Here is a 16,478-nt window from a genome sequence, read left to right as displayed (position 1 = left end):
CCTTCGCTTTCGAAGTCCCAAGTGATATGGAACTCTTCACCCGCCACCCTCTTCATGACTGTATGCGTGGCTATGCCTGTGTTCACATCGTACAGGGTGATCTTCACGCCTTTGTTTGTGTCGGTCAACACTTGGTTCACTTTTTTTGTCGGCCAAAGATCAAGCAAATTCTTCTCCACTTCCAGCTCCTCATCATCTAGCTGCAGTATTTTTAATTCCTTCTCCCGTGCATCTAGCATCTTGCTCATCGTCCACATCATCTTTCGTTTCGTTTAGTTTCGTTTCAATTCTTCGCTGCTCAATGGCTAACCCACTCGCCCACCTTTTTTATATAGACGGGATCAAATATTTAATATTATGTCGTGAATACGCTAATCTATGGAAAATATCGATATAATTTCCTTGTTATATTTTCTTTCATACGGGCAGTTGTTGTATATATGGAATAAAATATTGAATATTTTGTCGTATATATGCTAATCCATGGAAAATATCAATTTAATTTTATGTTGCATTATTATATACACAAAATGAAATATTTAATTTACTTGCATGATTTCTTTTGCCTTATTTTTTCCTTTATTATTTCATTTCAGTAATATTATTAATAAATCTGACTTACCATTAATAGCCAGCATTATTCATAGTGCAGCTAAAAATCTGAGCGGCAAGATACTCGTAAAAGAATCTTTTTGGTAGTTACTCCAATTAATAAATAATTTAGTTGATTTTTAAAATGAAAATAGTTAAATTAGAGATGTCCACGAGGTTAGATGAGTCGGGGATCGGCCTTATTCCCAACCCTATTTAGATAATTGAAAAACTATATCGTACTTTTTTCTTACATTCATTTAAACCAAAATTTAATGGTCTGAAATAAGTCTTGTCTAGTTAGATTTTGAATTTTTATTTTTGCAAAAAAGTTAAATAATATTTCATTTAAATGTTTGAAATAAAACATTTTAAATTTTGAAATATAATTAAAACTAATTTATAAGTTAAATTAATAAAAATAACCCTTTATTTTAAAAAATACTTCTAAACTTTTAAAGATTTCAATAATACTCCAACTTTGAAGAAAGTTTTAAATAAATATATACTATAAGAATTGGTACTTTGTTTAAAGATAAATGACGTTAATTCTACTTTAAAAAATGAGGATAAATGTTTATATATATATATATATATATATATATTATTTATTTATTTTTAGTTTGAAGGGTATTAATGAAAATTTTTATAGTTGAAGGGTATTTTTGAAATATCTTTAAAATTTAAATATATATTTTTAAAAAAGATGGTAACCATTTCCATTCAAAACTAAAGTAGAAATGTCCTTAACGTGAGTGGGGAGGAGGAAGCCTTCCCTGTCACCGTTCCATCCATTTATTTCATTTCTTATCTCTCTAAAATTTTTTTTAGTTTAAATATTATTATTAGGAGTCTCAAAATTAACTGATTTTTTTAATATAGTAAAAAAAAACATGTGTATATATGTATATATATAGAAAATATATTTATAGATGAGTGGGAAATTGGGTGTAGGTGGGGACAGAGAATATAAACCCGAAAGTGTAGAGGTATTATTGAAAATTTTGAAAGGGAGTATTTTTGAAAATAGTATAAATTTTAGGGATATTTCTATTAATTTAATTTTTTTTATTTTTTATTTTTAAATATTTTATTAATGTACTGTAGATGTTATTTTTGATAATTTAAGTTTTAAGAAAAAATTATATAATTAAAAAATCCGAACCCTTTTTTCGTTTCCATTCTTTTCCTCTCAGTCGCGCGAATTCTTCTCCCTCCAGAACACTCCCAAATTTCTTCTTCCATCTCCCTCACTACGATAGGTGCCCGCCGGCGCCCCCCTCCGCCACAGCCTCAGCCACACGCCGGTGCGTGCATTCCTCCATTTTCCTCTTCTTTTTTCTCTCCCTATCTCGCTTTGCTGCTACTGCACTGGTACACCGCCTCTATTTTGTCTCTGCCGCACCATTCACTGCATTCTTCTGCACCTCTTGTTGGCGCCTCCAAACTTAATCTTCCTCTCTCCTGTTCTCTCAATCACATTCGAACTCTTTTTTTTTTCCTAATTTTTGTTGTTCATTTTGTTCTCTTTTCTTCAATTCAACCCATTCAGAAAGCAGGGTAAGTCGGGATTCGGTTAACTTCCATTTAAAATCCTGCGAAGTCCGAGCTATTCCAGACGGAATTCTTGTTGGTACAAAACAGTATTTCAAATCAGATTGAATTTGAAATTCTATTTTTCTTTATTATATCCAGACACTGGAAATGATTTCAAACCTGTTCTGATTTCAAATCCTCCCAAATTTGAGGGTTCCAAATTGGGGGTAAGCCTCGCGCTCGGTTGAAGCCATTCCAAAGTCCCGCCATGGAAGCAGCGCCTCTCTGCACTCGTCTTTTCCCTCCCGCTCTGTTCCCTACTAAACCTTCAAAGTTTCGAGGTTAGTCTCCTGAATTCGGTCGTGGGAAAGTATTATTACGTAAGGAGAATGAAAAATAGTTAAATTATAACGTTATCCTCTGCGTATTTCATTTGATAGTGTCTGTTCTTGTGAAAGTAGAGTGGTTTAATCTTATATTCAGGAATTGTTTTAATCGAGTTTGTTTCGCTTTTGAATTAGCTTGTAGGTGAAATTACTTCACTTTCATAAAGATTCCAATTGTTTGTTAAGTTCAACTCCATTGCATATCTATTGTTTATACCTCACAAACATGTAGCATTTTATGGTTAAACTTAGTACCATATTTTAACTCCATCCTTTATGGACGACTTGTTTATCCATGATTTCAAAACCTAATATTTTTATTTGGCTAATCTTATGGTTTTAAAATGTCGCAAATTGTAACAACCTAATGTGCACGTATTTCACATTATAATATTCACTAAGAAATGAGAGAAGAAGATGAGAAATGATGAGGGTGTTTGCCTTTGATGCTATGATCATCCGTCTCTTTTCATAATGTTCAGATATCTTAGGTTCGAACGGGAAAATCTATTTTGTATTTTCTTTTTATATCAGAAATGCTTCCAGATGCTACGAGTATACTTTGATGAGGTAACCAACAATCAATTTACTATTTGGTTGTCAGCTTAGGATAGTGGTTTAATTCCCACATCACCATGTATTTATTCGATATACTGCAAACACTCATTTTCCTCCCAGGATTAAAATCTCTATACTATGATATGATTCATGTCTAATCGATTCTGCTGTTGACCATGGGAGTTTGCTTTGCTACAAAATCATGTTTTGCATTAAACACGTGTTATATGGCCTCACTTGACTGCTTTCGTTCTTACAGTTGCTGCAGCTTATGATGTCCAATTCTGTCCTTTGAAGTTTGGTAGATCTGCCTCTGTTATTAATTTCAACTCTCTGAAATTCAAGGGAAGAAATAATGTGTTATTGAGTAGACCTTTTGTCTCTAAAGTGAATGAAAAATCGTTTGATTGTTTGTCAAATCAGTGCCGAAGCAGCCGTATGAATGTCAAGGCAACATCTGAGCAGTGTCTAGACCTTGAAACTTTTTCGCAGGAATTGAATGATGGGGATGCTTTTTTCACTTCTCCAAATGGCACTAACTCCGATACCTGGAAACCCAGATCTAAAATGTTTAGAAATAGATTCTTGAATCTTGTACGTCTTCGTTCGGTTCTCAACAATGCTGCTGAATCATTTTTTAAAAGTGAAATACGGCGAAGGTTGTTTGTAACAGCAGTGCTAATTGTAATAAGTCGTATTGGATACTTCATTCCTCTTCCTGGGTATGATCGGAGGTTGATACCACAAGATTACCTTAGCTTTGTTTCTGGATCTGTTGGTGAGTTCATGAAATTACTGTATGTGCATGAGTTATCTACGTTGTGTATTCATATGTTGCAGAATTCAATTTCATTTTGGGCAATTTACTTAGGTGATGTTGACTCTTTTACTTTATATTCATGTTTGTGGCAGATGAACTTGGTGATTTTACTACGGAGATGAAAATGTCTTTTTTCCAGCTAGGTATCAGTCCTCAGATTATTGCATCAATCATCATGCAGGTTTAACATTTTCTTCATATCTATCTTCAATGCTTGATATTGACGTAGAAAGTGAAATACACAATAAAGGCATTTAAGAATATTGAAGGGCTTGTTCCCTTTAGAGAAACTTGGCTGTGAAATATTCCGAAACTTGCAGTATTGGGAAAGTTCTAATCCACGTCTACTCAATGAATACAATATAGGTAAAACTTTTAAGAAGTAAATAACCTTAGTCCACGTTTGAATAACTACTAATCTTTTTCTCATTCTTTTGTTTTAATGTGCTCTAACCAGTGGCTTCTTTTTTAGGATACAAATGCTTCTTTATTTGATTCATGAACCTGTGAACATTAACTTCTTGTATAAGAGAAAATTAATCTTTCGAAGTCACTAGCCACTATTCTTAGTAACAATTTGGTTAAATTATAAATTTAGTTCATGAACTTTGAGGATTGTGTCTATTATATCCTTGAAACTTTCAAAATTACAAATTTATTCCTTGGAACTTTTGAATTGTTTAAAAATTTCAGCTTTACTAAACGTAAAATTCCTTCCGAAGAGCCCAATGGAGAGCTTTACATGCATTACTTCACAAGACTCTTGCCTTCTCTTTGAACCACAAACTGGACAGCCACTCAAGAAGTCCATCTTCTATTTCCTTTTGAGGGCACCAACCAAATTAAAACAATTGATTAGGTACATCCAGCCTTTATAAGAAAACTCACAGTGAAGAAAATGGTGATTGCTAGATTCTTCATTCTTGTTGGAGATGAACATTCGGAGAGATAGCCATACTTGGATTTCTTCTTTGAACTCTATTCTTTGTATTTGGTCTTCCATGGGTTAAACACCAGAGAAAAAAAATTTCAGTCTTAGGACTTTTCCATCCCAAATCCCTTTGGTTAGATATTGATTTAAGCAGGCATAATCTCCTCAGGAATCCAAAAATCTGTCTTCCTCTGAATTCAGCTTCGTAAGCCCATAATGTTCACCAACAGGATTTTGTTCATAAATACTGTTGATGAACATTATGACCTTAAGAGTATGATCTCAAACCACTATCTACCACTTTAATTGTATGACTATGGTTAAGGAAGAAGAATACTTTTGCAATTACCTTAGTGATTTAATTTATTATCCAAGCAAATTTGAATGCATTAGGAATTTAAAGTGCATCTAATGTTTCTTTGTTAACCATTAGCAATTCACTCACGATAGAATCAAAGTAAGTTCTAACATATCATTGCATTGAGGCAAACTACTATGCTTAAGTCTTTTCCATGCTCAAGCTGTTTTTCATGGGTGGTCCTAATAGTTGATTCCATGATGAGTTTCCAGGGGCAATACCTCTTGTTGATGAACGTATTTATGAAAGTTCTTTTGTATCTTTTGTTTTATTTATTTATTTATAGTAATAGTTTTTATTATTGTATTGTATCCATGTTGGACTGAATTTCGATGCTTAACTTCTCAAAAGTTGATGCATAGGTACTATGTCACATTTTACCCTCCTTAGTAAAGCTGAGAAAAGAAGGCTTGGATGGTCAAGAGAAGATCAAGAGTTATATGTATGTCTGATACTTCATTCCAACCATTGATCTACATCTTTTTATTAATTTCGCAAGCTTATACTCATTTTCTTCCTTTTTTGATGGAATTCCTACGAACATCACCATGTAACATCAGATGGTGGATGTCACTTGGCTTTGCAATAGTGGAGGCTTTAGTACTATCTTGTTACTCACTCCCATACTCAGTCTATGCAGCAAGTCACAGGTAAATTTTAGCTATAAGAGCATCAGTTTGAATAGTATTTTGGGCTTTTGAGCAGTTGTATAGGATTATAGTCTCAGTTTAGACAGTGAAGTAAAATATCCTTTTCAATAGTAATATCTTTTCATTATCTTTTCATTGGTGCATGTTGTATGTTCATTTCTCTTCCAGCGTCAATATTGGTTTTTGCTTTCATTTAACTCGATTCTCATGCTTATTTTTATCGTAATTGTTGGTTCAAGTACTTTTATTCCAAGAATTGGGGGTGCATCTTAAAAAGAGAGAGGTTAAATCTTTAAAAGAGAGATAGAGATTGAAGGTTGCATAGTGTTCATAAAGGGTTTTATTCTTAATTCTTTTTTTTTTTTTTTTTTTTTTTTTTTTGTAGAGTTAAGCATGTGATGGTGACTACTTTCTTATTGGTTTGTGGTGCTATGACAATGACATGGATTTGTGACACCATCTCAGAGTCTGGATTTGGTTGGTCACTTCTTTCTCTCATTTAATTTTGATCACTTGATCCTCTGTTTTGTGCTCTTCTTCATTATTTATGGTTCAAGACACTTGAGAGATTCGTTGTTAATAATGTTCATCCATTAACTGAAGAATATATAGTCGGTATATTATTGTGTGCCTGCCTGTGTATGTATGTATGAGTGTGTGATTGCACACACGTATAAATGTGGGGATGGGGTGTTGTATCCTTGGCGCTTCAGTCTCCCATCTATCCTCTCTATGATTCAACTCTTGGCTTTACTATTCTATCCTTTTCCAATTTACGTTTTCTCTATCTAGATGATGAGTTATAAACCACTTCACGAAGAATCTTGTACCATATTCATAAACTTTGTAATGGATGCTTCTTCTCTGTTTAACGAGTAACGCTTGTTGCAGGGCAAGGTTCTTCTCTAATTATATGCGTTGGAATACTGTCGGGCTATACAGAGACATTGTACAAAATGTTGTCTCAGCTATCAGGTATGCAATTAAACTTGATGGTTTAAAAGTTACCTACCCTTTGGAGTTGCTTTCATCTGAGTCCCAATCCACTTCATCAGACGTACTATCCAGATCTTGCTCGAAGACTAAGACCTATTTCTTTTTACTCCTCCAATCATCCATTACTTCAATGGCTATAAGAATAGAGTCAATAATTTGCCTTTCTTTGATAACTGCCCCTGATAATGTGATATAGTGGTGACGAAAGCTTCCTTTAGGCAGCCAAGTATTTCGACTAAGAATTTTAGAAGCAAGTTAAATTGTATTAGTAATGTGATGTCTAACTGCACCAAGGTTACCCAGAACTTCCCCATTCAGAACATAAGCTTTGCTTTACCCATTTCAATTTCTTGGGAAAGGAATCTAGGTTTTACATTTTTTTTTTCTTTCCATAATAAGACTGTCTTTGTAGTTAAGTAATGATCTATCTTTTGGAGTCTAATACAAGAACATAACGTCTTCATTACAAATATTGATTATTATTTTATTTGTTGTTATTTTTAATCCTATGTACTACCATTACTTGTTACTAGATCTGGCCGACCCCTATTTGTAAAAAACGTTCACCAAATTTCAAGATGAGAAAGGAAGCCTGGGTGAGAGAGGCACAAGTGTCCAAAGCTAAAGAGAGTAGGATCCTGCTTAAAATTTTCAGCTTTAGAATAAAAAAAGGGAATGGTCCATTATCTCTACTAAAGCTTACAGTTCGATTAAGTAATTTTTCAAAAAAAAAAAAAAAAAAAAAAAGGTTGAAAAAGGGTTATATAACCTTATTTGGAAAAACCAGGTCAAATATCATCTTGGTCCAATGTTTTAGCCTTTAAGTCAATCTATCCAATTATTCTAAGTCAGATCCTTGTAAAAGATTATTTTTAAATTTAACCAAGAATCCCATGCTAGTCAATATTTACCGTAAGGAAAAATTGAGAGAAGAGAAAACTGTAAGATGAAATAAAACAGTGCTGATAATTGTTAGGGATGCCAGCAGTATCGTGTTCTATGAACTTAGTTCTCAACTGAATTCCTATATTCCATCTGGGTGCTGTTAGTTGAGGATTTATGACGGAATTTTTTAGTCTGGTAATAAATTTATTCAGTAAGGAAGGTTTACAATCGAGGATAATGCTTGATGTACATTGTTTGTGAATCTACTAAGGTACAATTGTTTTGAATAGAGTAAATAAATATTATGTGTACTCTTTTGCCCCCTTAAATTTCCATCAGCTACTTATGAAATCTTTCAGTTTTTTGACTACTTAAAAATGTAACATATCACAGGACGTTCTGTGATTTGGTGGCCGTATGTACTTGCCTTATTGGGCATTTTTACCGTAGTTACGATGTGGGCAGTTGTTGTAACCGAAGGTTGCAGGAAAATTAAGCTTCAGTATTATGGTTTTAAACTTGCTTCAGCTGCGAGGTATTCTGATGTTTTTTTTTCGTGGAAAATATATATCATATATTTCTATTATCTCATGCTTCCATGCATTTGGTTTCTTGTCACAGCAGTTTCATAATGTTGAATGATGTTGATTCCATCTTTTTTTTTTTTTTTTTTTTTTTCGCCCAATGTTAGGGTAAAATAAAGTAACATCATGTGGTTCGTTTAATTTCATTCCTTCGGCATACATGCTGTTATCACTTGCCTCTCCTATGCTTGCATTGGCTATGTTTTAAACAGATGTCTGGATTTTGTACTATGCTTGAGCCCATATCCGATTTTCCGATCTTGTCGTTTTTGGTTGACTATCTATTTTACGATCCCCTTTTCCTTTTGGTTTCTTTCCAGAGAAGACTCACCAATCACTGAAGTAGAGCCTTATATACCTTTTAATATCAATCCTGCTGGGATGCAACCAATTCTCACGACCACTTATCTCTTGGCATTTCCCAGTATACTTGCCAGGTTGTTATATAGCATATATCCTTCGTTGCATTACAATGGCTAAAGTTATTTACTGTATGTGATTGATGCAATTTCTAACATCCGGCTTTGTACACAGCGTCCTAAATTCAACATTCTGGGTGCATGTAAAGGAGATACTGAACCCTGAAAGTTCTATTGGTGCAGAGCCTTGGGTTTATTACTTAATATATGCGGTTTTTGTATTCTTGTTCAACATATTTGACATTGTAAGTTTCTTTACCTCTTGTCTTTGGTTTTTAAATGATTATTGCATTCGCAAGCTGCCAACATCTCTAGAATTTTATATTTTCTTTTGGCTAAATACATGACTTAGTCTTAATGTTTTGATGTTTTTCTGATTTAGTGTGATCCACATAAACTTTACCATTTGGTACATATAACATCCACCACCCATGGAAAAGTTGTTAATATGCAAAAATTGAAACTTTTTAAACAAAGGATTAAATTGCTGGCCATAGTGGCCACCTATCTAGTGTTTAATATTCTTCCAGCCTTCTTGAAAATTGTAATAGGAAAACTGTTAACCCATTAGAATAGTTGAGATGCGCTCAAGTTATTTAGCATATTCATTTACCTGTCTAGGCCAACTTGCCAAAAGAGATTTCAGACTATTTAAATAAGATGGGAGCAAGGATACCAAACATTAAACCTGGGAAAGCTACTATAGAGTACCTCACGAAAATTCAAGCATCAACACGCTTTTGGGGTATGTTTTATCATTCAATTTGTGTTTATAATGACATTGTCTTTCCCAGCTTACTAATATTTCATATTTTGGTTGATTGATTTCTTAATTTGATTTTGCATGGTGGCGAATTTCAGGCGGGCTACTGTTGAGTTTCTTGGCGACAACGTCATCTCTTCTCGACCATTACTTACGCAGTATTAATGCCGGCTTTGCAATTGGTTTTACATCAGTTCTGATCATTGTAAGTACAAAAATGTTTATCATTGTCTTATCATATGCTTCAGTCATTGGAAAATGCTATGACATTGGTTCTCCACACACACACACTTACCATCCTCCCCTTGAACAAAGTACACTATAAGCCTCAAAGGGCCTCCCCTTAATCGAGGCTCTCCCCTTGAACAAAGTACACTATAAGCCTCAAAGGGCCTCCCCTTAATCGAGGCTCTCCCCTTGAACAAAGTACACTATAAGCCTCAAAGGGCCTCCCCTTAATCGAGGCTCTGGAGCCATCGAACAAATTACACCCTTTGTTCGACACTTTAGTCACTTTTGACTACGCCTTCGAGGCTCACAATTTTTTGTTCGATATTTGAGGATTCTATTCTCATGGCTAAGTTTAGGGCACAACTCTGATACCATGTTAGGAATCACGGATCTCTACAATAGTACGATATTGTCCACTTTGAGCATAAGCTCTCATGGCTTTGCTTTAGGCTTCCCCAAAAGGCCTCATACCAATGAAGATCTATTCTTTTACTTATAAACCCATGATCATTCATTAAATTAACCAAGGTGGGACTCACTATAATATACCCCATTAGAGGAAAATGCGGTAGATTTGTTATATTAATAAACTGTTCAAGCTTTCCAATCTTATCGATGAGCTCAAGTTGCTGCATGTTCATTGTTCAGGTGGGTTCTATTATTGAACTCAGAAGATCTTACCAAGCATATAACGTAATGCCAAGTTTAAGCAATGCTTTGAGGCGTTATGGTGTATGACACAACAAGTTCAAATGATGCTCCAAGCGGCTCTGTATTTGAGCTTCTAAAGGATCCAACAATCTTCAAAAGTGATTCAGAATCATGTGCATCCGTTACACTGTAAACTAATGCAAATATCAGGAAAATTTTGATTCTCTGGACTTCGAAACACGGTAGGTTTTACTTCTTGTAAAGGATATTATATGATAGCCTAGAATCTGTGAAATTATGATACTGAAATTGTATGGGTTTAGGGTTTAGGGTTTAGGGTTTATGTAAATGGAGGAAAAGCAAGTGTTGATAAGTTAAAGCTTAGCAATAATACCTCTGGAGAAAGTTTCACTGTCAATCTCTTTTGCACCTGTTGGTGTTGGGCGGCGGCGGCCGTGTGCTGGGTCTTTGTAGTCTTGATGGGCCCATTGTTGAATCCACCGCCCCAAACCGACATCCTGATTTTGATTAGATGCTTTTAAGAGATTATGTCTATCAGTGGAAGTCTATGTACTTTGTGGTAATGAGTGCCCTTCCACTTCACTTCTATATTGTGACAGTCTCATTATTGAAATTTTTATCGAAATTTTTATCGAATAGTCTAGGGGCATTACATTAATAAATGCTATAAAACGCGTCGTATTTGATTAATTTAAATCCTATATTTGGTATTTAAACTTTTAATTTTTCTCTTTTTTAGTCCTTTTTGTTCAATTTTGTTCTCGGAAATTTTAAAATATCCGTAACTTAGGGAGTACTTTGTATTAATATGTTAATATATAAACACCAAAATTTAATAATCAAAATGAATGTTCTAGAAATTAACCTATTTTATTTAAAATGGTAGAAAAGAATATTTGGATTGCCTTTTCCAATTAAAAAGTTTTCAAAATAAAAGTCAAAATTGGTGCAACTTTATATGAATAAATTAAATTTTAAATTGAAAATGTTATTTTCCCATGATTATTGGTTAACAATGAAGTGAGTTTGTACGGCAGAAAAGGGAAGAAAAAGTGATAATTATTATTGGGACTAAGAAAAGATTAATTAAAATATTTAGCAATTAAATGGTGTGTATATGATTTAGTGGAGACTCCACTTATTCCCAAATGTTTTTTTTTTTGTCTATGAATGAATTATTTGTTTACTTAAAATTATTAATTAATTAGCTAATTAGGATTAGTTAATTTATGTTAATAAAAGTTGATTTTCAATTAACTATAACTCCTTATTTACTAAATGAATTAATTTTTATTAAGATAATTTGAAAGCATAATTAATTGATTCAAATTAATTAAATACTATGAACTAACTCTTTGGATGTAAGAATGAAAACCCATTTGCATTTGAAGGGAAACAAGTTGAATGCTAGTTGAAATATCTTTGAATCCCATTATGTAGACATCATCCATGTGTAGAGCACCATAAATTAGGTCATCTATATAAATATATATATATACGCTACATGTCCCAATCACTTTATAATATCTTACCCGTACACTTAACGAACATACGAGTGAGGACAAACCACTTGATAATTCAGGTATTCCCTTGCAACATGGTCATCTTACTTATTCCTCGCTTAACACAAATCCTTCCAGTATACTTTGTTCTCACTCACATGCATCCTAGGAAAATTTCCAATAAGTCACGTAACATGAAATTGCTCTAACTATTATTGAGCCACCGAAAAGAAAAGTGAACCTTATTGGTATAAGTAGTGACTTTCATATCCTTCTCATACCCCTCTGTTACTTAGGTGTTAGATGGAAAATCGCATTCTCACCAGCATCTCAAGACAAGTAGGTAGTGTAACTAGGTCATAAAGGGTTCAAGGGACTATCGGGCAACTGGGTTTCAAATTTAGATTATGATCTTGGTCCAAACTATTGACGTTGGAGAAAGGAATCCCTTTTAGTACGATATGGTTGCGAAAAATGAACCAGTACCACATCCGATCGAGAGAAAATCTCGAGACGATACGCGAAATTCTAAAGCTAAACGTGTTGGAGTGGGAAAAGAGTTTGAGATTGAGTTGAGGGAGGGTGTTGGAGGATGGGAATTTATGGAGAGGAGGAAGAGTGGGAGGTGATTGGAGGAGGGGGAAATGATCAGGTGGGATGACGCAGCATTACACTCAGTAGAAGACTACGGAATATTCTATTATATAAATGGAAAGAAAGACAGAAAAAGGTGGTGTCAGATTGTCAGTGCGTGCGGATCTGGCTTGGCGTGCACGTGTACGGAGGATGTTCCGTGCCACGGAGTGTCAACCGTACATTGGTTGGTAGGAAACCACACCCACCTACTCCACTATTATTATCATTATTATTATTTTCTTTTTATTTTACCTCTCTTCCAATTCCTTTTAATAATTATATTTTAAATTATAAACACCACGCCCACACACGCGCACACACGCACGTGCACACACCCGCACACACGTACTCACACGCACACTCGCGCACACACACCTTCACATTAAGAGTCGAAAAGTCTCAGTAAAAAATAAAATGCAGTGACTAAGAGTGTTCGACAGTACCTACGCCCAACACAAATTTTTTTAAATTTAATCAATCAATTAAATAATTAGGCCAACCTAATAAAAATTCAGGTCAGTTTAGCTCAACCTAATTTTAGAGAGCTCACGAACCAACTAAATCCAGTCCAAACTACACAAGTTGGGTGGAGTTGGGTTGATCAAGGTTTTCGAGCTTTTCGAGTCTTTTGAACAGCTACAGCAACAATGAATGCATGAGACGATCAAACGTGCTAATTTTACGAGTTTTAATTTACAATATAATAAATATAAATATAGAAAAAAGAAAATTAAATGATGAGGGGTTTAGGGTTTAGGGTTTAGGGAGGATTGGATTCCTTAAATTACGCTTTCTACCTGAAACTTTAATTAATATATTTAATCATGCTTTATTAAAATAATTTTAAATGAATAAAGTATCCACTTTTTCATAATCACCATCCAACTCAACACTAACACAAATTAATAGCTCTTTCCGTGTTTCATCCAATATGTATATCTCAATTTTTTCGTTAATTAATTATATGTGTTCATATGATCGGAAAATTCGATCAATCCAAATTACCTAACTCAAACGATAAAAATTGAATTGGGTTAGGTTTTTGTTCGATTTGAATTAGGTTGAATTTTCGAAAAATGAAAAATTTGGGTTTGTTTGTAGGTTGACAATTGTTTGTTTGGATCAACCTGACCAACCCGACCAATCCAAGAATAGGGTTCGTAGGTTGACAATTGTTTGTTTGGATCAACTTGACCAACCCGACCAACCTGACCAACCCAATAATATGGTTACAACTCAACTCTATTTTTAAGATTATTATAAAAATTTGTGCCTGATGTTAGTGATGCATTCCGATAGTGGATGTTTGATATTTGAGTTTTATATCATTTTAGTTATTAACGTGCACAGTGAATAAGCAGAATTTTTTTAAATAATTATATATAAAAGAAAAAAACAACTTGACAACTTAACCCAACTCGAAAACCAAGAGATAGGGTTTGGGTTAGATTGTGTTCAGATCACTGACCCAACTAGTCTAACCGACCGAAAACTTTAAGTTTGTCCAAGAGATTTCGACAACCCAATCCAACACAACTCGTGTGCACCGCTCCTGTTTTGTCATACATTATAATAAAAACAAGATTCGATTCATGACATGCATGAAGAAACGGTTTGACTATGAACTAAAAATAAGGTCGTTAATCACTTATTCACAAATCTCGTGTGGGGCTAATAGTTTGAATTTTCCATCTCATAGAAAACCCTTTTCGCTCGCTTAGTCGTATCCCCCCGTAGAGGTATTTTAGTGATAGGTTCTATAGAAACTGGAAGATCCTATTTGATCAAATACCTAGCAGCGACAAACTCGTATCTTTCTCTCATTAGAATATTTTTGAACAAGTTCCGAGGTAACAATCCTAAGAGTTTTCTTATTGATGATAATGACTGTAAATTAATAGAAATTGACTCGATAACAAAGTTAATTTGAACTCTTAGTTCACGTTTGAGGTTGAAAATTGATACGATCATTCAAAAAGAAAAAAGAAACCAAATTAAATAATAATAATAAGAACAAAAAGAATTTGAAGTGCCGTACAATTGTAACAACATTAATAATAATGTACGTTATTTTAATATAATTTGTAGGCCAAAACCCTTTTCATATTTTATTTAATTAATTTATTTAATACGAAAAATCCAAATAAATTTGAAAAGTAATATCAAACAAGATCACGTAATGGACTGTTGAAAGTGGGAAGAATGAGATAAACACTCACAAAATTTCATATAATATAATCATATCTACGCATAATATGAAGCCATTTGTGTATATTCCAACCAATTATACTTAGCCCTTTGCATTTTATACATTAATCTCCCAAACTCACTTTTTTTACTTTCTTATCTTATCTTTTTACCTTTAAATATTGAGAAATTATGCTAAGGTACGGAACTTTACTGCGCCAACGTTTTAGGGTTAGGTTGGGTGGCCTCTGTTGCTCGACATGTTTTGTATGAATGTTTGTAAAATGGTCGGGTATGATGTGGAAGCTGTGAATGTTATGTGATGAGAATGAAAGTCGGTAGGTATGTATGTTTTTCTATTGTATAGTGCTCTTAAACTGATATTTTGTACGTGGGTCATCGTGCATGTGTATGGTCATAAAAGTCGGGAAATATTTAAACAGACTTCTTTTTTTTTTAATATAAGATTTGGCGGTATGAAAGGTATCTTAAAGGTATGCGTGTCTAGAGAACTTAAAATATATGAAAGTTACGTATCTTAGAGTGTGAGGTCCCATAGCGGTTGGAGAAGAGAACGAAACATTCATTAAGGGTGTGAAACCTCTCCCTAATAGACACGTTTTAAAACCGTGAAGCTGACGATGATACGTAACGAGCCAATATTAGCAGTGGGCTTGGGTAGAAACCTCTCTTTAGTAGAAGCGTTTAAAACTGTTAACGAGCCAAAACAGACAATATCTACTAGTGGTGGACTTTAGACGCGTTTTAAAATTGTGAGGGTGACGACGATATATAAATAGGTCAAGGCAGATAATATCTATTAACAGTAGACGTGAAATCTTAAATGACGGAGAAATATATATGCAAAAGTGATAATTATTAGTGCATTTAATATAATTATTCATTATGATTCAATATTGTGCCTCAACTTCTATGGCTACAAATATTAGTGATGAGATATTATATTTTGAGAGCCACTTGATTTAAGTGCTTATTCTCCATATTTATCACTACATCCCACATTCTTTGTCCACAAATAACTTGTCTAGAATTTTCTTTTATTTTGTGGGTAGCTTCAACCCATGTGTGTGCATATACCTCGACCCAACTTAGGGTTTGACGATGGGCTTGGAAAGCTACCTGCAGACGTTTTACACTCAATCATTTTAAATAACGCTTCGATCCTCCGTATTTCTACGACTGTTGACATAGTATTAGTCGATACTTATTCTTCGTTTTACACTCAATCATTTTGAATAGCGCACGATCCTCCATATTTCTGTAATTGCTGGTATCGTGTTAGTCGATACTTATTCTTCAGATACCGTCATACTTCTTCTCCAGGAAAAGAAGTTCATGATTTGTAGGTCTTTTATCTCCATGCGGCATTGTTTCATTAGGATTTCGCCAATTACAGGAAATTTCCAATATTGCCTCTTATACGAGTCTGAGCCGTGTCTCAGTCCTAGTGTGGCTGACCATTAGTAGACAATGTGTCATTTACAAGTTTTGTTAGTTATCTTTCCGGTTGTTCTTAAGTTTTATTCACCATTGATTCCCAGTGATAAAAGGTAGTCAGCTACTTCTAGTTTAGGTGGTTGACTTTCCACATGCTTATTTAGAATTTTCGGACACGTATGTAAGACTCGCTATCAGTCAAATACGACCCATCTACTAATTTCTCTAACGGCCTTTAACATCATATAATCCAACGGTCAGACATTCTAATTGTTCCTAACCTAGGACACAGCGCGTCGGCCAGGAATTCCGCGA

The 16,478-nt window shown here is 34.2% G+C and overlaps 1 protein-coding gene across 2 annotated transcripts; it reads left to right on the top strand.

The window, feature by feature from the left end:
- The first annotated feature begins 1,783 nt into the window (after positions 1-1,783).
- Positions 1,784-10,788, top strand: LOC111463947 (preprotein translocase subunit SCY2, chloroplastic). 2 transcript variants are annotated; one of them, XM_023107925.1, is made up of 14 exons: positions 1,784-1,898; positions 2,287-2,468; positions 3,331-3,849; positions 3,984-4,072; positions 5,543-5,622; positions 5,741-5,830; positions 6,216-6,307; positions 6,722-6,805; positions 8,105-8,246; positions 8,616-8,732; positions 8,830-8,959; positions 9,336-9,459; positions 9,576-9,682; positions 10,357-10,788. In XM_023107925.1, the coding sequence occupies exons 2-14, from the start codon at positions 2,396-2,398 to the stop codon at positions 10,444-10,446; spliced, it is 1,737 nt and encodes a 578-aa protein (XP_022963693.1). In that variant the 5' UTR covers positions 1,784-1,898; positions 2,287-2,395; the 3' UTR covers positions 10,447-10,788. The 2 variants fall into 2 exon arrangements, with proteins under 2 accessions (XP_022963693.1, XP_022963692.1); XM_023107924.1 differs by having other exon boundaries at positions 1,784-2,468.
- The last annotated feature ends 5,690 nt before the right edge of the window (positions 10,789-16,478 follow it).

This window comes from Cucurbita moschata, unplaced genomic scaffold, assembly GCF_002738365.1.
Source record: "Cucurbita moschata cultivar Rifu unplaced genomic scaffold, Cmos_1.0 Cmo_Scf00029, whole genome shotgun sequence".
Lineage (NCBI taxonomy): Eukaryota > Viridiplantae > Streptophyta > Magnoliopsida > Cucurbitales > Cucurbitaceae > Cucurbita > Cucurbita moschata.
This window is presented reverse-complemented; position numbering and strand designations above follow the sequence as displayed.

Coding starts and splice junctions, on each gene's coding strand:
- LOC111463947 (XM_023107925.1), top strand. CDS start 2,396: ATGGAAGCAGCGCCTCTCTGCACTCGTCTTTTCCCTCCCGCTCTGTTC. Junction 6,308..6,721: donor CATCTCAGAGTCTGGATTTG/GTTGGTCACTTC, acceptor CGCTTGTTGCAG/GGCAAGGTTCTTCTCTAATT. Junction 9,460..9,575: donor AGCATCAACACGCTTTTGGG/GTATGTTTTATC, acceptor GGCGAATTTCAG/GCGGGCTACTGTTGAGTTTC.